This window comes from Salvelinus namaycush, chromosome 2 (genome assembly GCF_016432855.1).
Source record: "Salvelinus namaycush isolate Seneca chromosome 2, SaNama_1.0, whole genome shotgun sequence".
Lineage (NCBI taxonomy): Eukaryota > Metazoa > Chordata > Actinopteri > Salmoniformes > Salmonidae > Salvelinus > Salvelinus namaycush.
In genome coordinates this window covers 15,464,453-15,491,069 of record NC_052308.1, presented here as the reverse complement: position 1 = coordinate 15,491,069, position 26,617 = coordinate 15,464,453, and the positions used below count along the sequence as shown (strand labels likewise).

The 26,617-nt window shown below is 43.3% G+C and overlaps 1 protein-coding gene across 1 annotated transcript in view; it reads left to right on the top strand.

Moving 5' to 3' along the window:
- The first annotated feature begins 807 nt into the window (after nt 1-807).
- The window catches only part of megf6b (multiple EGF-like-domains 6b), a 109,793-nt gene continuing 83,983 nt past the window's right edge, over nt 808-26,617 (top strand). The window contains exons 1-4 of the mRNA XM_038964148.1: nt 808-821; nt 1,217-1,351; nt 2,488-2,597; nt 18,055-18,168. Coding sequence (XP_038820076.1) covers nt 808-821; nt 1,217-1,351; nt 2,488-2,597; nt 18,055-18,168 — 373 coding nt within the window. The remainder of the gene's footprint in view (nt 822-1,216; nt 1,352-2,487; nt 2,598-18,054; nt 18,169-26,617) is intronic.

Here is a 26,617-nt window from a genome sequence, read left to right as displayed (position 1 = left end):
TTGCTACTGCTATTAATTTGAGTTTAAAAACATATAACCAGAATCCAATATCTGTTGACATATCAAACTACCGGTTAATAGGATTATTTTAAAATTTCACAAGTTGAAATATGATATTTGTTTATCAATTATTTCATTTAATGTTTCAATGTTTTACTCTAGAGGTGTTTGCATTGAAAGAAGAACAATGTGTTCTATACCTGGGCTTGTATAAACCTGTAGTTAAAACGACACAGACAACAATCACTGTTAACTCTAAGGCTGTATTTTATGGAGCTATGATGCACCTGGAGCTATTCATAAGAATACTCTACTGTCTTTCTCAAAATGCACTGTAATGTTATTACATAATTACACATGATCTCGGGGTGGATTAATGATGCAGGAAGCATTCCTGAGATGCTCCTAAGTTTTCCATATGATGGAGAGCATTCCAGAGTAACAGGTGAGATAAGTCCGAGATGAGGTGCTTCTGATAAGTCTGACTTCATTATAAGTCTCTGTTCAGTTGTAATGGCCGTGTCAATGTCAGATAGTGAAAAATAATGGGAATTTTCTCAGAGGGACCATTGCCAGTCTTGGAAAAATAGATACAGTATCAGCATCACAAACTGAAGGTTATCACAGACCTATCAGACATACACACTATCCCAGAGATGAGACAAGCTTGGACATGGAATGACTGAGCTACTCGTAAATGATGAGACTTCTCAGACATACTGCAGTTTCTGCTACTGGAGAGGTACCGAAACACTGCTTAATGTTAGAGGGATAGTATGGCAGCTTGAGATGGTCTTAGAGACTACAATGCAGGGAATATGGTACGATGGGATCTATGACACTCAGATGGCACCTGGCTTATAAAACTCAATAACAAGAGGTCCAAATCAGTTTGTATGATCTTGTTATTCTGCTCTCCTTTGGTCAATGTTTTGATATACTGTAGTATCAGGTAAAGTCGTAGTGAATGTTTGTTTGATGTCTTGCTGTAGGCAGTGTCTTGTGCTGCCCTGCTTAGGGGTCAAACAGTAATGCATGGATAATTCCCCTTGAGTCTTAGCAGACAGCATAGGCAACACAACACAGTATAAACCCGTATGGAATCCTTGTCCATCTATCTTCACTGGTTCATCCTTCATAACACCCTCTTACTGTAAATCAAAAAAATTACAGAATATTGATTTGTTCAATGTTTTTTGCCACTGGCCTCTTTCAGGCCCAACGTGTGTGTGGAGCGGGATGTGACGCTGGTTGCCCAAAGGCAGCTGTGTGTGCAGGCCTTCACACGCATGGTCAAGGTCTGGAAGCAAGGCTGCCTAGGACATAACTGGTGCATGGGATACGAGAGAAGGTGAGTCCTACTTTTCATTCAGCCATCTCTTCATCCATCCATCCATCAATCAATCCATTCTTCTATCCATGTATTCCTCCATCCATTCCGAAAGCAACACTAGTTATTCACCTGTCTAGTTTTCTATCCTCTCTTCTGTACCCATCATCTCTATGTCAGCCTTTCACATACTCATGTCTCCTATGTTTGTTCTGAGGAATTCTTCAGGAATGCTATTCTGTAGATAGTCATTATGTTCTATATTGCATGTATTGCCTATGGATAATTCTGTGTTGTGCAGTTGTTGCTGACTCAGTCTTAACAGTAATCAAATCATGTCAAAGCTGTTTAAGAGTGCCTCATCCTCATCCCCCTAAATCTCAGTCAACATCTCTCTCTCCTCTTTTCTGTCTCCTATCCTTTTCCCTCTCTTTTGTTCTTTAATCAGGGTCTCGTAGGCCTCTCATATAGCACTAAGTTAAGTGCAAGGTATAGCCACAGCTCTCCTGGAGGGTTAGCTATGCTATCTATTTAGCCGAGGCGTCTCCAGAGGTCAGGTACATACCTGTGAGGAAGAGTCCTGCAGCTTACCCCTGACTCTCTCTCTGGGGGGTTTCTCAATGTGCTATTGAGGCTCGCTTTCTCCATATATTTACCGCAATACAAAGACGCAGGCAGCTTTGAAGGTAGCCAAACCCTTAATTACACGGTGTAAACAAAATTACGCATAATGACTAGTAGCCGTGAGAGGGCTTCTAAACTACAGGGATAGACACCGTATTCTGAAGTATAGTCTACCAGTCTTGCACATTGAAATGGACGACTTAAAAGACTGGGAAAATGTTTCCTGATTATTATACTGTATGTGACTTAAAAGAGTGGGAAATGTTCTGTGATTATCGTAGTGGATCTGACGTTTTTTTCTTCTTCTTACTCATTGAACCTCATCAGCAACCTAGCCCTCCCACTCTCAGGATGGCAAACCCAACCCCTAAGAACAGACCACCCGCTCCACCCTCCCTAAGAACAGACAGATCAACCATGACATTGTGCCATACATCTGAACCTCTAATTATTGTATAGACGTGTTTTATATAGTGTAGCATTATATTATCTAATTTGTATCCTTTGATAATGTTATGTCTCCTTGATAACAGGACGGCATACTACACAGCATATAAACAAATCTACAGACAAGACTTCCAGACCGTGTATAAGTGCTGTCCTGGATGGTCTCAACTCAACGGAGAGGCTGGCTGCTTGTATCGTAAGTCTTTCCCTTTTCTTCTATTGCTTCATATTACTGAGGTTTCTGTTGTTAAAGTATCACAACCACCTAGTGTTTCAGACAGGGATCTTCTGTTAATGTGGGAGGGAGTGATTGTTACCGTTATCAGGATACAGACAGTGTACAGTCGTGAGCAAAAGTTTTGAGAATGACACAAATATTAATTTCAACAAAGTTTGCTGCTTCAGTGTCTTTAGATATTTTTGTCAGATGTTACTATGGAATACTGAAGTATAATTACAAGCATTTCATAAGTGTCAAAGGCTTTTATTGACAATTACATGAAGTTGATGCAAAGAGTCAATATTTTCTGTGTTGACCCTTCTTTTTCAAGACCTCTGCAATCCGCCCTGGCATGCTGTCAATTAACTCCTGTGTCACATTCTGACTGATGGCAGCCCATTCTTGCATAATCAATGCTTGGAGTATGTCAGAATTTGTGGGGTTTTGTTTGTCCACCTGCCTCTTGAGGATTGACCACAATTTCTCAATGGGATTAAGGTCTGGGGAGTTTCCTGGCCATGGACCCAAAATATCGATGTTTTGTTCCCCAGGCCACTTAGTTATCACTTTTGCCTTATGGCAAGGTGCTCCATCATGCTGGAAAAGGCATTGTTCATCACCAAACTGTTCCTGGATGGTTGGGAGAAGTTGCTCTCGGAGGATGTGTTGGTACCATTTTTTATTCATGGCTGTGTTCTTAGGCAAAATTGTGAGTGAGCCCACTTCCTTGGCTGAGAAGCAACCCCACACATGAATGGTCTCAGGATGCTTTACTGTTGGCATGACACAGGACTGATGGTAGCGCTCACCTTGTCTTCTCCAGACAAGCTTTTTCCCGGATGCCCAAAACAATCGGAAAGGGGATTCATCCGAGAAAATGACTTTACCCCAGTCCTCAGCAGTCCAATCCCTGTACCTTTTGCAGAATATCAGTCTGTCCCTGATGTTTTTCCTGAGGAGAAGTGGCTTCTTTGCTGCCCTTCTTGACACCAGGCCATCCTCCAAATGTCTTCGCCTCACTGTGCGTGCAGATGCACTCACACTTGCCTGCTGCCATTCCTGAGCAAGCTCTGTACTGGTAGTGCCCCGATCCCGCAGCTGAATCAACTTTAGGAGATGGTCCTGGTGCTTGCTGGACTTTCTTGGGCGCCCTGAAGCCTTCTTCACAACAATTAAACTTCTCTCCTTGAAGTTCTTGATGATCTGATAAATGGTTGATTTAGGTGCAATCTTACTGGCAGCAATATCCTTGCCTGTGAAGACCTTTTTGTGCAAAGCAATGATGACGGCACGTGTTTCCTTGCAGGTAACCATGGTTGACAGAGGAAGAAACAATGACTCCAAGCACCACCCTCCTTTTGAAGCTTCCAGTCTGTTATTCGAACTCAATCAGCATGACAGAGTGATCTCCAGCCTTGTCCTCGTCAACACTCACACCTGTGTTAACGAGAGAATCACTGACATGATGTCAGCTGGTCCTTTTGTGGCAGGGCTGAAATGCAGTGGAAATGTTTTTTGGGGATTCAGTTCATTTGCATGGCAACGAGGGACTTTACAATTAATTGCCATTCATCTGATCACTCTTCATAACATTCTGGAGTATATGCAAATTGCCATCATACAAACTGAGGCAGCAGACTTTGTGAAAATTAATATTTGTGTCATTCTCAAAACTTTTGGCCACGACTGTATGTTTATTAGTGTAAATGCAATCTTTACGGGATCGACGCCCGCTTACACGTGAGTGGAGGTGATACTCCATAGGCTAGTGAGAGGAAGGAAGGGTGCGTCAAACCCATCGCCCTGGTTCGGGAGCCGAGGGTGGTTGGGAGAGCATTCAGGAAGAGGTCATAAGATCAAGAGGTACTTGGAGGTATCTCTACCCGATTAACAGCTGTAGCAGCCTTGAAAGTATACTTTATCTACTTTTGAAGAACTATTAAAACAGTGATTTCGTCAGACAGCTCTGCAGCATGGGCATCTGTGGCAACTTAATGCTCACGGGGTACCCTTTTCGCTAACATGGGGCACTTGGCTCATTGGGGAGCACATAGGTAATGTTAGATGGTTGGCTGGCTGCTACTGCCTGAGCAGAGATGAGATGATGACTTAAAAAATGAAATAATAAAGTTGTCCCCCCCCAAAAAAATGATATACAATATTCAAATATTTTATTTAAGTAAAGTAATGTGAATAAATGATGGTTAATAAGTGTTAAGCAGTAATGAGCAGTCAGTAATATCATGGGGCTCTTATTCATTTCTTTGTTCTGTGTTAGAGACCATGGAATGTTTTCAATGTTTTGGCAATTGAATGGTATCAATATTTGGCGTTGTAATTTCTATTAAAAAGCTCCAAAATCATTTCAAGGTCATATTTCATAATGCATTTAATGTTAACAAATAATAATCTAAATAAAAAACGTGATTTTTTTTTTTTAAATGAACCCCGAAACCGAATCTGACCTTAAAAAGCACGTCACTTAGCACTATCAGTGCAACAGTTACTGTGACGTTCACAACCAACCAGACACTGGGTGAAAGCGCCAATATGTTAAGTTATTTATTTATTTTTTGCTGAAACCGGCTTTGCATTGCAATGTCTTGTTTTAAATTCTGCCAAAGATGATAGTGGACTTACAGACATGTTAAAGTGTTGACTGACCACCAGACCTAATCCCCTTTGCTTCTGGCTCAGCTACACTTGGCACTGCAGGGCTCCTTTTGTCCTGAGATGGTGGGTGTGTCTGCCTGCCAAAGAGTGAGGGTTTGGCTGGACAGGTAATCCTCTTTGTTCAGTTGGGTGGCCATTTTCAATGTGCTGACTGGTTCCCAGTTTCGTTGGAGCTCCACAGTTAAATCTCGGCTCACACTCATAGTCATGCTACCATATTTCCAATCAGCGGACTCAGAGGAGTGGTAGTAACTGGTGGTACAGGTCAGAGGCTTGCACCATGGACCTTGGCAAAGACTGACTCCAGTGTCACTTCCAACCCTATCCCAGAGGAGAGAGACCACCTGCAAATGAACAGAAAAGAGTCAAGAAGAAAACAATACCATGAGTCAAAACAGAATCTGCCCCACTCTAATCCTCTGCTTTGGTAATGGAGAGACGTGTTGTAGGGATCTGCTGGGCTGAGGTGCCACGGTTTCCACAGTTTCTCTGGACTGGGGCTGGGGCTGAAGCTGGAGATGGGGATGGGCCTGAGGCTGGGCCTGAGGCTGGGGCAGGGGCTGACACTGGGGATGGGACTGAGGTTGGGCCTGGGACTGAAGCTGGGGATGGGGCTGAGGCTGGAGTCAGGACTAGGACTGAGGCTGGGGTAGGGCTGGGGCTGAGTCTCCTGCTGAGGCTGGAGTCAGTACTGGGCCATAATGCTGAGTGTGAGTCTGCTACTGGGCCTTGGACTACTCAACTCTGTGTGGACAGGCTTAGCCCCACGCAAGTGAGACCTGGCAGGGCCCTTTGATGGGATTTTACGGCCGTTGATCCGCATCGCATAGCCTGCATACCTTAGACATCACCCCTGACAAAGCCCCTAGTAAACAGCCTAGACATCACTTTCATTCCCCACCACCGCCCAGGGGAACGCTCCCACCTCCACCTACCCATCCCCTGTGTCCAGGCCCCAGCACCATCCTGTGTGCTGTGCCTCACCTCCCCTCATGCCTGTGGAGAAGGCTACTGTCTGGGCCAGGGGGTGGTGGGATGGGACAGGGGTGAGAGATGATCCCCTGGATGTGCCTTTCAGCAGGGTCTCCTTATGGTCTCATGCTTTCCTCAAAGCCCTCTTTGTCTCTTGTTAAAAGGTTACAGTATTAAATTATCCAGGGAAGCATTAGGCTGTCTGCTCAACCCCTGAGCTCTGGTTTGTTTTAAAACACCACACAAGGAAACGTCCTAACAGGCATTCCCCAGTGCTGCCCAGTGTCTCCCTCACTAAGTTGCAGGGTTTTGTTTTTCTTCTGCATGACAATGTCGGCTCTCTTCGACACACGGCTGGGCTTTTATGTCCGTAACTTAAGACGCGGCAGCACTTTGAGACGGGACAAACTAATCACCCTTTTCTCTGAGCCATCGAACCAGGATAAAAGGATCCTCACACCACAATCCACCCTCTCTCACTCTTGCACACTTAGACCTATGTTGTCTCCAGTGTTCTTCAATGCAATTCAATCTATAGGACTGTTTTCAACAGTGCATACGACATCCAAGAAGATAGATCAGCTCTATAGCAGAGACCGCAAAATGTACAGCTTTAGTAAATCCTTCGAAAACCCCAGAGATTGAAATGGGAATATTGTGCATTAAGATAGGGATTTAGTGTCTGGTACATGTGAGGTCTCTGTTGAGGGGGTGTCTGTGTGGTGTGTCTGCGCTAATAAAAAGTGAGTGTAAGCTAATTAGGCTAATGTTGTTATTGTGAGGCAGTTGAGTGGAATGAAGTGTCCCATCATGCTGTAGAGAAACAGCCCTGTACATTGATGAGCAGCCATGCTAACAGCCCTGTACATTGATGAGCAGCCATGCTAACAGCCCTGTACATTGATGAGCAGCCATGCTAACAGCCCTGTACATTGATGAGCAGCCATGCTAACAGCCCTGTACATTGATGAGCAGCCATGCTAACAGCCCTGTACATTGATGAGCAGCCATGCTAACAGCCCTGTACATTGATGAGCAGCCATGCTAACAGCCCTGTACATTGATGAGCAGCCATGCTAACAGCCCTGTACATTGATGAGCAGCCATGCTAACAGCCCTGTACATTGATGAGCAGCCATGCTAACAGCCCTGTACATTGATGAGCAGCCATGCTAACAGCCCTGTACATTGATGAGCAGCCATGCTAACAGCCCTGTACATTGATGAGCAGCCATGCTAACAGCCCTGTACATTGATGAGCAGCCATGCTAACAGCCCTGTACATTGATGAGCAGCCATGCTAACAGCCCTGTACATTGATGAGCAGCCATGCTAACAGCCCCCTTTCCAATCCTCTCCCTCTATCCCTATCTCCCTCGCTCTCCTCCGTTTGGTTCTCTTCTATCGTCCTTCTTGTCTCCCCATCTCTCGGCCATATCTACAGTCCAGCTGTTCACTTTCGCTGTGGGCATTTTCCGACTTACTGGCTCCTCTTGTCGAGTTCTCCCTCATCCTCTACTAAGATATACTCTTATTTGGTCATATGTAAGGCTTGAGAACATTTGAAATATGTCTGGTTATTGTCACGGCTCCCTCCTTCTGCGCTGTCCCTCCCCATCCTCCCCATTCCTAGTCTTTCTATTCCCTTCTAATCCTGATTTAAGATAGTGTGGGGCAAGCTTTACTTGTAAAGCATCCCAGTGACATGGCATAGCTGGGATTCTTAGACTGTAGTATCAGGCTATCCCAATGGCAGATGGTAGCCATTGTATATAATCAAAGTTAAAATGCCGTCCTAATGGTTTTCGAAGACATCCTCTTTGTCCAGCACATGCCATAAAACCCAACATTTTGGCTGCAAAGGCCTGATTTGACTGAGAATCCTGGGGCAGTGCACGCAATAGGAACCTTTTCCACAAGGAGGTAATCTGTGCACACTGTGTTCTAACTGGCCTGAATTCCATTTGCCACTGTTCATGTGCATGTGGAAGTGCATGCAAATGCATAATTTGGTTCAAAGCTAAAGTGTTGCTTAGGTGACCCATTGAAATAATGTATTTTTGTGTTTTTTGAGAAGCACCAATTGGCTTGATGACTATCTGACTTTCCTGAGGGTAAGAGTCCTTGACTTGCTGATGGTGCTTCTAGAGACTTCCATCCACTTCTCCTCCATTCTAAGGTCCATTCAATGAGCTAAGAGTTCATCCCCAGTGAGTTGCCTGGTGAATGGACCGGGACAGTCAAGAGTGGAAGCGGGCAGTTATGTTGATTGATGGCAACAATGAGCTTTGTGACAGGGAGTGAGGACCAGAGGAGCGGGGACAATGGCTCCACCAGTTTGTCGCCCTCGTTAACTGCTGAATGGGAACTGGCCCCCTTTTGTGGCGGGAGGGACCAGGCTGGCGGATATACACGTGTACCGGGCCAGAGGGACGAGGAGACTGTGGCTCTCCGTGGGTGGTCTTTGTGTGTGTGGAGAAACACTGCATCCCAGGGATAAATCAAATCAAAGTTTATTTGTCACGTGCGCCGAATACAACAGGTGACCTTACAGTGAAATGCTTACTTACAGGCTCTAACCAATAGTACAAAAAAGGTATTAGGTGAACAATAGGTAGGTAAAGAAATAAAACAACAGTAAAAAGACAGGCTATATACAGTAGTGAGGCTATAAAAGTAGCGAGGCTACATACAGACACCGGTTAGCCAGGCTGATTGAGGGGGGGGGGGGGGGGCACAATGCAAATAGTCCGGGTAGCCATTTGATTACCTGTTCAGGAGTCTTATGGCTTGGGGGTAAAAACTGTTGAGAAGCCTTTTTGTCCTAGACTTGGCACTCCGGTACCGCTTGCCATGCGGTAGTAGAGAGAACAGTCTATGACTGGGGTGGCTGGGGTCTTTGACAATTTTTAGGGCCTTCCTCTGACACCGCCTAGTGTAGAGGTCATGGATGGCAGGCAGCTTAGCCCCAGTGATGCACTGGGCCATACGCACTACCCTCTGTTGTGCCTTGCGTTCAGAGGCCGAGCAATTTCCGTACCAGGCAGTGATGCAACCAGTCAGGATGCTCTCGATGTTGCAGCTGTAGAACATTTTGAGGATCTCAGGACCCATGCCAAATCTTTTTAGTTTCCTGAGGGGGAATAGACTTTATCGTGCCCTCTTCATGACTGTCTTGGTGTTTGAACCATTCTAGTTTGTTGTTGATGTGGACACCAAGGAACTTGAAGCTCTCAACCTGCTCCACTACAGCCCCGTCGATGAGAATGGGGGCGTGCTCGGTCCTCCTTTTCCTGTAGTCCACAATCATCTCCTTAGTCTTGGTTACGTTGAGGGTTAGGTTGTTATTCTGGCACCACCCGGCCAGGTCTCTGTTCACAGACACGCACATACAAAAACAGACTGGCATGGCATGGTGTTTCCGAGTCATAGAGGCTAAGCTCATTGTCTTGGGATGTTTTCATTTAAGTTTATCATGTCCATGATAAACACTGTGTATGAAAAGCAGGAAAGTGTCAAATGTACCACAAATATCCTCTTCCTATTCTCCTCCACCCATGTATCTAGTACTTGTTATCTTATCTGTGACCAACACTGCCAGACAGGGAGACATTTTGAGTAATTCAGTTTAGCCACCAGGTTCCCACCCACATCCTCCCACTGCACATGGAAATCTGTGTATCCTACCTTCAGGGACATCCCCATTCAGATACATCCATCAACATTACATACTAAGACAAGTGATTTAGGAGACAGGCTTGAAATATACATTTTTGGAATATCCCTGAAACCATTCTTCAGGGGTATTTAAAGTTGTTCTGGTGACGAGGACCTTCTGACAGTGCTGCCCTTGGCCTATCCTGGCTACTGTGAGAACCCTTTGATTTTATACATTCCTCTGCAAAGCAAAACATGATTTGCTGCCTCAAACTATAGTGCTGCTCTCCGTGTGTACCAATTACTAACACAAACGGAGATGGCAGGGTGGAAATTTATGCGGCAGGTAGCCTTGTGGTTAGAGCATTGGGCCAGTAACCGCAAGGTTGCTGGATCGAATCCCCGAGCTGACATGGTAAAAATCTGTTGTTCTGCCCCTGAACAAGGCAGTTAACCCACTGCCATCATTGTAAATAAGAATTTGTTCTTAACTGATTTGCCTAGTAAAATTAAGGTTAAATATTCTTTTTTTATATAATTAAAATGCCTACGAATTACTGTAAATCTGCTCCCTCTGTCTCTCAATCTGGGGTTAAACATATGGACACAACCTAAACAAACAGACCCTCATCATTGACTATAAAGATACATCTGTTAGGATGTGGAGGCCATGTCAGAGGCTGAGCTGGTGACACCTGCTCCTTGGACTCCAGCATCCGTCTGGTGGCAGTGCGACTCATTGACCTATCTCTGTTTCTCTGTGGAAGCAGCTAATCCCCTCAGACAAGGTGTCTTTGTAACAGAGTGGAGGCAATCACAGAGAAAGATGAGAGTGAGTGTTACGCCGTTTGCCGTGCTGCACAGCAAGTTAAGGAATTATTTCAAGGGAGATTAAGCAGTGTAAGGGTGGAGAGCGGGCGGCGGGAACATGCTCTCCATGGTTAGCTGGCAAGAAGTTCATTTCTCACATTTCTTAGAGGGGGAAAGGGACAAGCGTCTTGTTTGCCACTTGTGACATATTGAAAACTTCAGGGTGGTTTGACTCCTCGCTTCCTTGGCAGTGGTTTTTAATTGCATTGGAAAATGGCTACTTCTGAAGGTCTTTCACAGCTGTTAATAATGTTGTTGTTCTGATGAATTTGCATCAGTTGTTCAGCTGTATTTGGGGACACAAAGCTGTATACAGTGCATTCACAAAGTATTCAGACCCCTTAACCTTTTTGTTACGTTACAGCCTTATTCTAAAATCCTTTTTTGCAAATGAATTAAAAATAAAAGACAGAAATAACTTATTTACATAAGTATTCAAACCCTTTACTATGAGACTCGAAATTGAGCTCAGATGCATGCCGTTTCCATTGATCATCCTTGAGATGTTTCTACAACTTGATTGGAGTCCACATGTGGTAAATGATTGGAAAGGCACACACCTGTCTATATAAGGTCCCACAGTTGACAGTGCATGTCAGAGCAAAAACCAAGCCATGAGGTGAAGGAATTGTCTGTGGAGCTCCGAGACAGGATTGTGTCAAGGTACAGATCTGGGGAAGGGTACCAAAATATTTCTGCAGCATTGAAGGTCCCCAAGAGCACAGTGGCCTCCATCATTCTTAAATTGAAGACATTTGGAACCACCAAGACTCTTCTTAGGGCTGGCCATCTGGCCAAACTGAGCAATCGGGGGAGAAGGTCTTTGTTCAGGGAAGTGACCAAGAACCCGATGGTCACTCTGACAGAGCTCCACCAATCAGGCCTTTATGGTAGTGGCCATACGGAAGCCACTCCTCAGTAAAAGGCACTTGGAGTTTGTCAAAAGGCACATAAAGGACTCCCAGACCATGAGAAACAAGATTCTCTGGTTTGATAAAACCAAGATGGAACTCTTTGGCCTGAATGCCAAGCGTCATGTCTGGAGGAAACCTGGCATCATCCCTACGGTGAAGCATGGTGGTGATAGTGTCATGCTGTGGGGATGTTTTTCAGCAGCAGGGAGACTAGTCAGGATTGAGGGAAAGGTGAACTGAGAAAAGTACAGAGAGATCCTTGATGAAAACCAGCTCCAGAGTGGTCAGGACCTCAGACTGGAGCAAAGGTTCACCTTCCAACAGGACAACAACCCTAAGCACACAGCCAAGACAAAGCAGGAGTGGCTTCGGGACAAGTCTCTGAATTTCCTTGAGTGGCCCAGCCAGAGCCCGGAATTGAACCCGATCGAACATCTCTGGAGAGACCTGAAAATAGCCGTGCAGCGACGCTCCCCATCCAATCTGACAGAGCTTGAGAGGATCTGCAGAGAAGAATGGAAGAAACTCACCAAATACAGGTGTGCCAAGCTTGTAGCGTCATACCCAAGAAGACTCGAGGCTGTAATCGCTGCCAAAGGTGCTTCAACAAAGCACTGAGTAAAGGGTGTGAATACTTATGTGAATGTGATATTTCAGTTTTTACTTTTAATACACTACTGGTCAAAAGTTTTAGAACACCTACACATTCAAGGGTTTTTCTTTATTTTGACTATTTTCTACATTGTAGAATAATAGTGATGACATTGAAACTATGAAATAACACATATGGAATCATGTAGTAAACAAAAAAGTTTTAAACAAATCAAAATATATTTTATATTTGAGATTGTTCAACTAGCCACCCTTTTCCTTGATGACAACTTTGCACACTCTTGATATTCTCTCAACCAGCTTCACCTGGAATGTTTTTACAACAGTCATGAAGGAATTCCCACATGTGCTCTGCACTTGTTGGCTGCTTTTCCTTCACTCTGTGGTCCAACTCATCCCAAAACATCTCAATTTAGTTGAGGTCGGGGGATTGTGCTGGCCAGGTCATCTGATGCAGCACTCCATCACTCTCCTTCTTGGTCAAATAGCCCTTTCACAGCCTGGAGGTGTGTTGGGTCATTATCCTGTTGAAAAACAAATGATAGTCCCACTAAGCCCAAAGCAGATGGAGTTGTGTATCACTGCAGAATGCTGTGGTAGCCATAACATCTCCTCCTTTTAGTTTATTTTTTTATTTCACCTTTATTTAACCAGGTAGGCTAGTTGAGAACAAGTTCTCATTTGCAACTGTGACCTGGCCAAGATAAAGCAAAGCAGTTCGACACTTACAACAACACAGAGTTACACATGGAATAAACAAACATACAGTCAATAATACAGTAGAAAAAGTCTATATACAGTATGTGCAAATTAAGTAGGATAAGGGAGGTAAGGCAATAAATAGGCCATGGTGGCAAAGTATTTACAATGTAGCAAAATATAGCAAAAGCCTCCCTGCTTTACGGTGGGAAATACAAATGTGGAGATCATCCGTTCACCAACACCTCGTCTCACAAAGACACAGAGGTTAGAACCAAAACTCTCCAATACGGACTCTAGACCAAATTACAAATTTCCACTGGTCTAATGTCGATTGCTTGTGTTTCTTGGCCCAAGCAAGTCTCTTCTTCTTATTGGTGTCCTTTAGTTGTGGTTTCTTTGCATCAATTCGACCATGAAGGCCTGATTCACACAGTCTCCTCTAAACAGTTGATGTTGCGATGTGTCTGTTACTTGAACTCTGTGAAGCATTTATTTGGGCTGCAATTTCTGAGGCTGGTAACGCTAATAAACTTATCCTCTGCAGCAGAGGTAACTCTGGGTCTACCATTCCTGTGGCGGTCCTCATGAGAGCCAGTTTAATCATAGCGCTTGATGGTTTTTGCGAATGCACTTGAAGAAACTTTCAAAGTTCTTGAAATGTTCCGTATTGACTGATCTTCATGTCTTAAAGTAATGATGGACTGTCATTTCACTATGTTTATTCCATATGTGTTATTTCATAGTTATGTCTTCACTATTATTCTACAATGTAGAAAATAGTAAAAAATAAAGAAAAACCTTTGAATAAGGAGGTGTTCTAAAACTTTTGACCGGTAGTGTACATTTGCAAAAAATTTTGCTTTGTTATTATGGGTATTGTGTGTAGATTGATGTGGGGAAAAAACATTTTAATAAGGCTATAATGTAACAAAATGTGGAAAAAGTCAAGGGGTCTGAATCATTTCCGAACGCACTGATGTTAGGTATTTGTTGAGTGAGGGTGGAGTGTGAAATGGACCATTTTAATGTTCTGCTAAGCATTCAAAATGTAATGAGTACTTTTGGGTGTCAGGGAAAATGTATGGAGTAAAAATAACATAATTTTCTTTAGGAAAGTAGTGAAGTAAAAGTAAAAGTTGTTAAAAATATAAATAAAATCAAGTCAAGTACAGATACCCCAAAAAACTACTTAAGTAGTACTTTAAACATATTTTTACTTAAGTATTTTACACCAATGTGTTGTGTTGGTTGTTGGAGCTGTGTTGGGTATTAGTTGATTGAGGGCGGAGGGGGTTGTGTTGGAACTGTGTTGGGTATTGTTGAGTGAGGTCTGAGGGGACTTGTGGATTGCTGCTCCCAGACACAGAGCTGACCAGGTGTCTGAGCACAGGGCCAGGAGGACGTCAAGATGTTTAGACTTCGCCTCACACTCCAGGGATTCTTCTGGAGCTGTTGAGAGAGAGGACAGAAATGATTCTGCTCCCCCCCTTTCTGGCAAAGACACATATAATTTCTTCTCAGTGACGGGTTTATAGCTAAATGTGCAGTTTTATAGCTAATCTCATGCTATTCTACACATTTTGCCATGTTGCTGTTTTAAAGCTGAGATAGAGTTCAGCATTTTTAAAGCTAAAATATAGGTGTTGTTGACTGTGATAAAAGCACTGGATTATGAGTTAACTTGTTTGCTAAATTAACAAATGAAATCGTCCGTGGCATGGTGTATAGTATATAGCCATAGAAGCACAGTTACATATGCCTCAATGCAGTCATATTTGTTAATTATATGGGGTTTGGCTTTCAGTTAGTTCTTTTTGGCAACCCATCTCGTGAGAGTGAATATCATTCCAATTAATCTGTTCTGTTATATTTCATCAAATCTGATTAACCCAGTGCACTGCTTGCTACGAATTCTCCAGTACCAGACAAAAGTTGACACACCTCATAGGATCATTTTTTATTTTAACATTATTTAACTAGGCAATTCAGTTAAGATCAAATTCTTATTTTCAGTGACAGCCTAGGAACAGTGGTTTACCTGCCTTGTTCAGGGGCAGAACAACAGATTTGTACCTTGTCAGCTCGGGGATTAGATCTTGCAATCTTTCGGTTACTAGTCCAAAGCTCTAACCACTAGGCTACCTGCCTCTAATGACAAGAGTGTGCAAAGCTGTCATCAAGGCAAAGGGTGGCTATTTGAAGAATCTCAAATATAAAATAATATTTTGATTTGTTTAACACGTTTTTGATTACTGCATGATTCCATATGTGTTATTTAATAGTTTGATGTCTTCACTATTATTCTACAATGTAGAAAATAGTAAAATTAAATAAAAACCCTTGAATGAGTAGGTGTTCAAAAACTTTTGACTTTGATGGTGTTTGCATGTTAAAAAGGACAAATAATGTCCCTTTTGGAACACTGATAAGTAACTAGCATAAAAATTGGAAATGCTTAATCTGATTGGGTGGGCCTGGCTCCCCAGGTGTGGGGGCCTGGGCCATGCCTATGCACCTGATAGGCACTTCTGTTAGTTTGAGAATATAAAAGAACATATGTTCAATGCAAATGGGTCCAATGTAACGTCATGATTTGTGAAAAGTTTTTTTTTCAGCTGTCGGGACGCATTTCTAAACAACTCAGCTGCCAGGTCGAATATCAAAACAACTCAATTGGCTAGTTCAGCCATCTGGCAAGAAATGGGCGGGTTGTAACTTGATCCTACTGCTATGATTTGATAGAGCGAGGCTGTAACTCTGATCCTTTTCACATCTCTCTCTATTGCTCATATCATTTGTTGCTGTTTACTTCTACTATGATAACTAGATCAATGGCGATGACATTTGCTACCAATCCATAAATGTACATAATATCTAACAAGGAGAGCGAGGGTAGGAAAGAACATTGAAACGATGATGCACATTCTGTCTGACTCAAATCTGCCCATAGTTTGAGAAGTGAGAACACACGCACGCTGATCTACAGCACGCTGATCTACAGCACGCTGATCTACAGCACGCTGATCTACAGCACGCTGATCTACAGCACGCTGATCTACAGCACGCTGATCTACAGCACGCTGATCTACAGCTTTCTTGGTCCATAAACATGCAGGAAGATTCTTCGGTAGCTTTACCTATTGTCAACCTTTATTTAGGCATTTTTAAACACTTCCTTCTTTCCCTATTACGACAATCATCTAATCTGACGTCGACACAAGCCTTATTAGTGAATTAAACTAATATTTGCAACAGAGGTTAGATTTTGGTCTCTGTGTCAGTTGACTCGTTTCTCAATACAGCACGTTTCTGTTGTAGAATGAGCTACAGTATCTTACTGCTTGCTGATGATTTTCCCAGGTAGACATTCCTCGACATTATGCAGTGCTCAGCCGGTGAGTAGCGGCTGGCATAGCCGATGTTTTGCTATGTAGAGGGACTATGGGCAAAGCCGATAAAGAAGGACCGGTAGACTATAACAGAACATTATCGGTCATTCTCTAGTTTTCTTTACATCTCTGTCTCCTCATGCTGATGTAACCCACCTGTGAGATGAATAGCTGTTCATTATGAAGCTGTCTAGCATTGAGAGGAGCTGCTGTTACCATGACAGATGACACCTATAGCTAGAGAAAAAACACCTGTCAAGATCATGAGTAACACAGACATATTGGACATTTCCTTAGGCATAATGTTGAAAGGAAAAATAATTTGTTTTTAATCGTTTTCGAGGAAGGCATTTACAGACTGCCAAACTATGTTCTCCTCTTGCTGTAGTTTAAACAAGTACACTGATTTGTTGGTAGTATATCTTGTCACTCATTTGTATTGCCCATGTTGAACTGCACACCACCTCAGATCTTTGGTTGGCATGTCGTTATTAAGCCCATATATTTCGGTTGGCATGTCGTTATTGGGCCCATATATGGCCCCAAAATGGACTGGGAGGGGGAATTGGTCATGCAGCTGCCGATCGGATTAGATTAGCAGAAAAATGCAGATCTGGCAGAAGCTACATCTTTTGAGAGGTTCCTGTCTAATCACCTTGGAGAAGAGCGGGCATTCCTGCCATGATTAGGTGTTCCGTACATCTCCTCTCCCTGAGCCTTAGTACTGCTAGTGCCAACATGGGTGTGTACAAACACAAGCGTCAATCCTCTGATACTCTGTAGCCGTCACACTGTAGACTGCACCTTTCTTAATGGAGCGAAACATGAGGCTTGGCTTGCTCTCCTGTACCTTGCTGTGCAGTGTACAGAGATCCTACACACACACACACACACACACACACACACACACACACACACACACACACACACACACACTAGCTTGGAGGTGAAGGAGAGAGAGGATATGAGTGTGTAGAATGCAATGCCTACACCTCTGTGCTGGATTCACGTGGCATAGGCTACCTAGTGGTTTGAGGTGTTTGTTTATTCCAATTCCACGGATTTCACACGTCTAAACGAGATAAGTTGTTCGACTCTGGGGATTTAGCCAGATAGGGCCGTCTCTCTCCTAGATTGATGTCCCACACCCTGTGGCTCTCTGCCTCACCTCATGCTAATAGTACTGGATGCATGATCTATGTCTGTGTGGAGATATGGGCCATATATTCAGTTTCAGAGCAGATTGCTATGTGACCATGGGGGTTGACTATGTCCTTAGCAGAGATGCAGCCTATTTCTTTCACTCAGGGTTAAACTATCCCAGCTGATTCATTTTCTCCCAAAAACATTACTATTACTTTTTTTTTCACCTGGTAACGTGCCTGAAAGCCACTCTCTTTCTTGAAGAGCCAACTGGAGGAGGGAGCCCTGTTAGCGTGGTTAAATGTAACAGCAGGAACATCAAGGTCCTTCTCAATCAGGTGTTAACAGGGAACTGAAGAGGCACTGATAGGTCAAACTGTCCCACTGCAGATGTTGACATTCTGTGACAGCAGCCAGGTGCTTCTGCTCCTCTTATCTCTTCTCCTCTTTCTTTCTCTCCGTCTCCTATCCCATCCATCCCATCCCGGTGCCATCCTCCAGCTGTGTGTAGCTACGGCGTGTGCTTCAACGGGGGCCAGTGTCGGGAGGGCTCCCGCTCCAGCTCCCAGCTTTGTGACTGTCCTGCTGGCTTCAATGGGCCCAGTTGCCAGTATGGTGAGTACAACACTCTCTGTTTAATGTACTGTAGTTCCTACAGTATGTCCTGCTGTTCCTGTCCGTGTCTGTGTCCTTCAGTGGGCCGTTCCACCAATTTGGTGCCTTTTTGAGCTGTGTAACTTGGTGAAAAAAAACTGTTTGATTTGACCTAATTTTCACATTCTGCCATAAAGAACAAATGTTCAACTTAATAAAAAACAAATTTTCCCATCTCAAAAAAATACAATAGGAAGTTCCTATTAAGTGTCAAATATAGCAACAGGGTTGACGATAACAGGGTTGACGATAACAGGGTTGATGATAACAGGGTTGACAGTTTAATCTTAAATCAGCCATACATCTCTATGTGACAGGAGAAATTTGAATCTTATTGTGTGCAATAGGGAGGGGCAATTGAATGCAAGCTTCACAAAAAATATGAAATTGTTAAAACATTTCTAGCCTGTCTATCTATGGTTTACAACAGGGTTGACGTGTTATGCGTCACTCACTCAGTTTTCCACTCCAAAACACCAGAAAATTACCAAAAATAGTACAAACAGCCCACCTGCTTTTACACTACAATTTGTCTATAGAGGCTTAATGTTTCTTGAAAAAGATTGGATAAAAAAAGGAATTGTTTTACGATATTAAAATTACAATTCAGATAATAAGATGGCGCCGGAGCAGAAGGCAGACGTTTTACGTGCCCCCAACCGATTGTTTTTTGTTTGTTTGTTTATCTGCGTTGTTTTTTAACTTGTTTTTTTACTAATTTAGTACATAATGTTGCCACTACTATCTCTTATGACCGAAAATAACTTCTAGACATCAGGACTGAGATTACTCACCACGGACTAGCAGAATCCTTTTTCTTCTGTCACGACTCTGACGAGCCCGAGGCGGAGGATATACGGCTCCCTCGGGAACAGGCCCCGACCCCCGTGACCTGCATGAAGAGGAGGTAGAGAAAGAGAGGCTGGAGAGCGGGCTGCCTTCTGAGAATTCGGAGGCGATCGAATAAACCCCCACTTCCCTCAGTTCTGCTCGCAAACATGCAATCTTTGGACAATAAAATCGACGAGTTACAGGGAAGATTAAACTACCAATGGGACATTCAAAACTGTAACATCTTATGCTGCACGGAGTCGTGGCTGAACGACGACAATATCAACATACAGCTGGCTGGTTATACGATGTCCGGCAGGATAGAACAGCGACGTCTGGTAAGACAATGGGCGGTGGACTATGTATTTTTGTAAATAACAGCTGGTGCACTATATATAAGGAAGTCTCGAGCTATTGCTCGCCTGAGGTTGAGTATATCATGATAAGCTGTAGACCATACTACCTACCGAGAGAGTTCTCATCTGTATTCTTCGTAGCTGTTTACATACGACCTCAGTCAGAGGTTGGCACTAAGATTGCATTGAATGAGCTGTATTCACCATAAGCAAACAAGAAAACGCTCACCCAGAGGCAGCGCTCCTAGTAGCCGGGGACTGTAATGCAGGGAAACTTAAATCAATTTTACCAATTTTCTATCAGCATGTTAAATGTGGTCCAGAGGGAAAAGAACTCTGGACCACCTATACTCCACAAACAGAGACGCATACAAAGCTCTCCCTCGCCCTCCATTTGGCAAATCTGACCATAATTCCATCCTTCTGATTCCTGCTTACAAGCTAAAATTAAAGCAAGAAGCACCAGTGACTAGATCAATAAAAAAGTGGTCAGATGAAGCAGATGCTAAGCTACAGGACTGTTTTGCTAGACTGGAATATGTTCCAGGATTCCTCCAATGGCATTGCGGAGTACACCACTTCTGTCATTGGCTTCATCAATAAGTGTGTCGATGATGTCGTCCCCACAGTGACCGTACGTACGTACCCCAACCAGAAGCCATGGATTACAGGCTGCATCCGCACTGAGCTAAAGGATAGAACTGCCGCTTTCAAGGAGTGGGACTCTAACCCGGAAGCTTATAAGAAATCCCGCTATGCCCTCCGACGAACCATAAAACAGGCAAAGCATCAATACAGGACTAAGATCGAGTCGTACTACACCGCTCGTCGGATGTGGCAGGGCTTGCAAACCATTACAGACTACAAAGGGAAGCACAGCTGAGAGCTGCCCAGAAGAGCTAAACTACATCTATGCTCGCTTCGAGGCAAATAACACTGAAACATGCATGAGAGCACCAGCTGTACCGGAAGACTGTGTGATCACGCTCTCCGCAGCCGATGTGAGTAAGATCTTTAGACAGGTCAACATTCACAAGGCCGCAGGGCCAGATGGATTACCAGGACGTGTACTGCGAGCATGCGCTGACCAACTAGCAAGTGTCTTCACTGACATTTTCAATCTCTCCCTGTCCGAGTCTGTAATACCAACATGTTTTAAGCAGACCACCATAGTGCCTGTGCCCAAGAACACTAAGGTAACCTGCCTAAATGACTACTGACCCGTAGCACTCACGTCTGTAGCCATGAAGTGCTTTGAAAAGCTGGTCATGGCTCACATCAACACCATCATCCCAGAAACCTGAGACCCACTCCGTTTGCATACCGCCTCAACAGATACACAGATGATGCAATCTCTATTGCACTCCACACTGCCCTTTCCCACCTGGACAAAAGAAACACCTACAGTTGAAGCCGGAAGTTTAGTCATTAAAACTTGTTTTTCAATCACTGCACAAATTTCTTGTTAACAAACTATAGTTTTGGCAAGTCGGTTAGGACATATACTTTGTGCATGACACAAGTCATTTTTCCAACAATTGTTTACAGACAGATTATTTCACTTAGAATTCACTGTACCACAATTCCAGTGGGTCAGAAGTTTACATACACTAAGTTGACTGTGCATTTAAACAGCTTAGAAAATTCCAGAAAATGATGATGTCATGGCTTTAGAAGCGTCTGATAGGCTAATTGACATAATTTGAGTTAATTGGAGGTGTACCTGTGGATGTATTTCAAGGCCTACCTTCAAACTCAGTGCCTCTTTGCTTGAGATCATGGAAAATCTAAAGAAATCAGCCAAGACCTGGTTCATCCTTGGGAGCAATTTCCAAAACACCTGAAGGTACCACGTTCATCTGTACAAACAATAATATGCAAGTATAAACACCATGGGACCATGCAGCCTTCATACCGCTCAGGAAGGAGACGCGTTCTGTCTCCTAGAGATGAAAGTACTTTGGTGCGAAAAGTGCAAATCAATCCCAGAACAACAGAAAAGGACCCTGTGAAGATGCTGGAGGAAACAGGTACACAAGTATCTATATTCACATTAAAACGAGTCCTATATCGACATAACCAGAAAGGCCGTTCAGCAAGGAAGAAGCTACTGCTTCTGGTTTGGTTTGCTGCACATGGGGACAAAGATCATACTTCTTGGAGAAATCATTATTTTTGGAGAAATGTCCTCTGGTCTGATGAAACAAAAATAGAACTGTTTGGCCATTATGACCATTGTTATGTTTGGAGGAAAAAGGGGGACGCTTGCAAGCCGAAGAACACCACCCCAACCGTGAAGCACGAGGGTGGCAGCATCATATTGTGGGGGTACTTTGCTGCAGGAGGGACTGGTGCACTTCACAAAATTGATGGCAACATGAGGAATGAAAATGATGTGGATATATTGAAGCAACATCTCAAGACATCAGTCAGGAAGTTCAAGCTTGGTCGCAATTGGGTCTTCCAAATGGACAATGACCCCAAGCATACTTCCAAAGTTGTGACAAAATGGCTTAAGGACAACAAAGTCAAGGTATTGGAGTGGCCATCACAAAGCCCTGACCTCAATTCTATAGAAAATTGGTGGTCAGAACTGAAAAAGCCTGTGTGAGCAAGGAGGCCTACAAACCTGACTCAGTTACACCAGCTTTGTCAGGAAGAATGGGCCAAAATTCACACAACTTATTGTGGGAAGCTTGTGGAAGGCTACCTGAAACGTTTGACCCAAGTTAAGCAATTTAAAGGCAATGATACCAAATACTCATTGAGTGTATGTAGACTTCTGACCCACTGGGAATGTGATGAAAGAAATAAAAGCTGTAATTAATCATTCTCTCTACTATTATTCTGAAATTTCACGTTCTTAAAATAAAGTGGTGATCCTAACTGATCTAAGACAGGGAATTTTTACTAGGATTAAATGTCAGGAATTGTGAAAAACTGAGTTTAAATGTATTTGGCTAAGGTGTATGTAAACGTCCAACTTCAACTGTATGTGAGAATGCTATTCTTTGACTACAGCTCAGCGTTTAACACCATAGTGCCCTCAAAGCTCATCAATAAGCTAAGGACCCTGGGACTACCACCTCCCTCTGCAACTGGATCCTGGACTTCCTGACGGGCCACCCCCAGGTTGTAAGGGTAGGTAACAACACATCCGCCACGCTGGTCCTCAACACAGGGGCCCCTCAGGGGTGTGTGCTCAGCCCCCTCCTGTAGTCCCATGACTGCATGGCCAGGCACGACTCCAACACCATCATTACATTTGCAGATGACACAACAGTGGTAGGCCTGATCACCGACAACAACGAGACATCCTATACGGAGGAGGTCAGAGACCTGGCCGTGTGTGTGCCAGGACAACAACCTCTCCCTCAACGTGATCAAAACAAAGGAGATGATTGTGGACTACAGGAAAAAGAGGACCGAGCACTCCCCCATTCTCATCGACGGGGCTACAGTGGAGCAGGTTGAGAGCTTCAAGTTCCTTGGTGTCCACATCACCAACAAACTAACATGGTCCAAGCACACCAAGACAGTCGTGAAGCGGGCACGACAAAACCTATTCCCCTTCAGGAGACTGAAAAGATTTGGCATGGGTCCTCAGATCCTCAAAAGGTTCTACAGCTGCACCATCGAGAGCATCCTGACTGGTTGCATCACTGTCTGGTATGGCAACTGCTCGGCCTCCGACCGCAATGCACTACAGAGGGTAGTGCGAATGGCCCTGTACATCACTGGGGCCAAGCTTCCTGCCATCCAGGACCTCTATACCAGGCGGTGTCAGATGGAGACACTAAGAATTGTCAAAGACTCCAGCCACCCTAGTCATAGACTGTTCTCTCTACTACCGCATGGCAAGCGGTAGCGCCAAGTCTATGTCCAAGAGGCTTCTACACAGCTTCTACCCCTAAGCCATAAGACTCCTGAACATCTAGTCAAATGGCTATCCAGATTATTTACATTGCCCCCCTCCCCTCTCCATACCACTGCCACTCTCTGTCGTCATCTATGCATAGTCACTTTATTAACTCTACCTACATGTACATATTACCTCAACTAACCGATGCCCCCGCACATTGACTCTGTACCGGCACCCCCCTGTATATATTGTTATTTTTTACTCCTGCTCTTTAATTACTTGTTACTTTTATCTCTTATTCTTATCCATATTTTTTTTAAACTGCACTGTTGGTTAGGGGTTCGTAAGTAAGCATTTCACTGTAAGGTCTACTTACTGTAAGGTCTACTACACCTGTTGTATTCGGCGCATGTGACTAATACAATTTTATTTGATTTGAGTTCACGTTAGAGGGTTCACCTTAAAATCAGGGACAGGTTTGTTTTTTGACCTTAAAATGAATCCCTAATCACATTTAATAATTTAATAAATAAAATGACTTTGTCGTGGCAACATAAATAACTAGAGGAAGGGAAAGTGGATACTTAGTCAGTTGCACATCTGAATGCATTCAACCGAAATGTGTCTTCCGCGCTTTACAATGATGGTGAAAACTTGGATAAATGCTTGGGTTAAGTGGGTTAAAATCTTCTTTGATGTCACAGAGAGTGCACAGAGACATGTCAAAATGCAGAATTTTGGCACTTTAGCAAGTCTTTATTCAAATAAAAAATTGGATTTATTGGATTTTCCATGTGGTCTATATTAAAGGGCACTTCAATTAATATAACTAGGTTTGCAAAGCTACTGTTAGTATACCAAAGTTACCGGAATCTACAGTAATTTTGGTAGTTAACAGAAAATGGCAATCTATTGTAACTTTGGTAATATTTACTTGTATAATTGTTTAAAAAACGTAGTCATACATTTTTTATGTCGGTCTTCATATTTCCCATGAGTATCTAGCAGATTAACCATATGGTTTAAGAGAAAATAGCCTAATTTAATGAAAAAAAAACATCTAATCAACAATGGCATTATTTCCAATTAACTCTGCAAATTCTTCCAAATATTGACTTTTTTCACAGCTGCCAACAGTTTGACGCCAAAACATTGACAACAAATACATACTGACATAGTAAAATAGATAAGTGTGTAAAAAAAATATAAAGGATATTTCATGATGGTATTCACTAATTTGAGGGTTTATACACTGAACAAAAATGTAAATGTAAAATGCAAAAATGTGAAAGATTTTACTGTTCATATTGAGTTCATATAAGGAAAACAGTCAATTAATATAAATTCATTAGGCCCTAATCTATGGTTTTCACATGACTGTGAATACAGATATGCATCTGTTGGTTACAGATACCATAAAAAAAAGTAGGAGCGTAGATCCAAAAACCAGTCAGTATCTGGTAACACCATTTGCCTCATGCAGCACCACACATCTCCTTTGCGTAGAGTTGAGCAGGCTGTTGATTGTGTACAGATCCTTTAAAATGTCATTATGTGATAAGAGTCACTGACTCAAAGCCACAAGATGGTAGAACATATTTCAAATGTTGCTTGTTAGGGAGAGGTAGTTGCAGAAACGTTGGAATGGTTTAGTCGACCGTACTCAAAAAGTGAAGTTTAACTCCGCCATCTATACATCTTCAGTAGAACGGTGAATACGGAAGCCCTTTAAGATTGCGTACTTTCACCGATACTGTACACACTGTACACAAACGATTGTCAAGCCTCTGACGCAGCCCGCACATTTTCTATTAATATGCAGTTGACACCGCTGTTGTGTGTTTCCTCCACCCAGACCAAGCCTCTCCAAGGTTTTGACAGAGAAACGGCAAAATTTGTCCAGTGGTGTGCAGATAACTTTCCTGAAATAAACATTAAGAAAACAAAAGAGATGGAAATTGATTTCAGAAGGAACAAAACTCCACTACGCCCAAAGAAGATGAATGGTGAACCAGTCGATAGTGACCACATATAAGTACCTGAGAATCAAAATAGACAATAAACTGAAATTCAATGACTGTGCCTTTGCAAAGATAAAGAAATTGCAACAGAGAATGTTTTTATTACGCAAACTGAACCATTTTGATGTCGACCACCATATCTTACAAATGTTCTATAAATCTGTCCTGCAGAGTGTGCTGTACTTTGGTCTGATATGCGTGTTTGGAAACATGCGAGCGCAAGACCAAGTCAAGCTTCAGCGCTTGATTAAGATGTCGGGAAGGATAATTGGTATAGATCAGGAATCAGCCACCAACCTGTACACAAAACTCATTCTCCTAAAACGTGAAAACATTTTACAGGACAGTACTCATCCCCTTCACTCAAAATTCAGTCACAGCAGCAGCCGGACAAGGGGAAAGAGACTTCTTCAAAATAAAATTAAAACAGATAGATATGGGGACTCTTTTATTCCAACAGCCATTAGGCTGTATAATAGATAGCCTGTTGGTCCCTCCAGTATACAGCATATTGCACTTTCACTTTAAATTAATTATTTTGTGTAGTTTCTGTGTTTTCATTTTTTTATGTACTGTCTTTTTAAGCACATGACTAAATGAATTTCCTCCTGGTGAGATAATAAAGTTGATCTGAATCTGTAATGTTGTCCCAATCCTCTTCAATGGCTGTGCGAAGTTGCTGGATATTGGTGGAAACTGGAACACGCTGTCGTACACGTCGATCCAGACAGGCTCAATGGGTGACATGTCTTGTGAGTATGCAAGCCATGGAAGAACTGAGACATTTTCAGCTTCCAGGAATTGTGTACAGATCCTTGTAACATGAGGCAGTGCATTATCATGCTGAAACATGAATGGCGGCGGATGAATGCATGAATGGCACGACAATGGCCTCAGGATCTCGTAACTCTATCTCTGCGCATTCAAATTGCCATCGATAAAATGCAATTGTGTTCGTTGTCCGTAGCTTATGCCTCCCCATACCATAACCACACCTCCACCACGGGGCACTCTGTTCACAATGTTGACATCACCAAACTGCTCACCCACACGATGCCATACACGCTGATACCAGGATTCATCCGTGAAGAGCCCACTTCTCCAGCATGCCAGTGGCCATCGAAGGTGAGCATTTGCCCACTGAAGTTGGTTACCAAACTGCAGTTAGGTCAAGACCCTGGTGAGGATGGTGAGCTCGCAGATGAGCTTCCCTGAGACGGTTTCTGACAGTTTGTGCAGAAAACTTTCAGTTGTGCAAACCCACAGTTTCATTAGCTGTTTGGGTGGCTGGTTTCAGACGATCCCGCAGGTGAAGAAGCCGGAGTACGAGATCCTGGGCT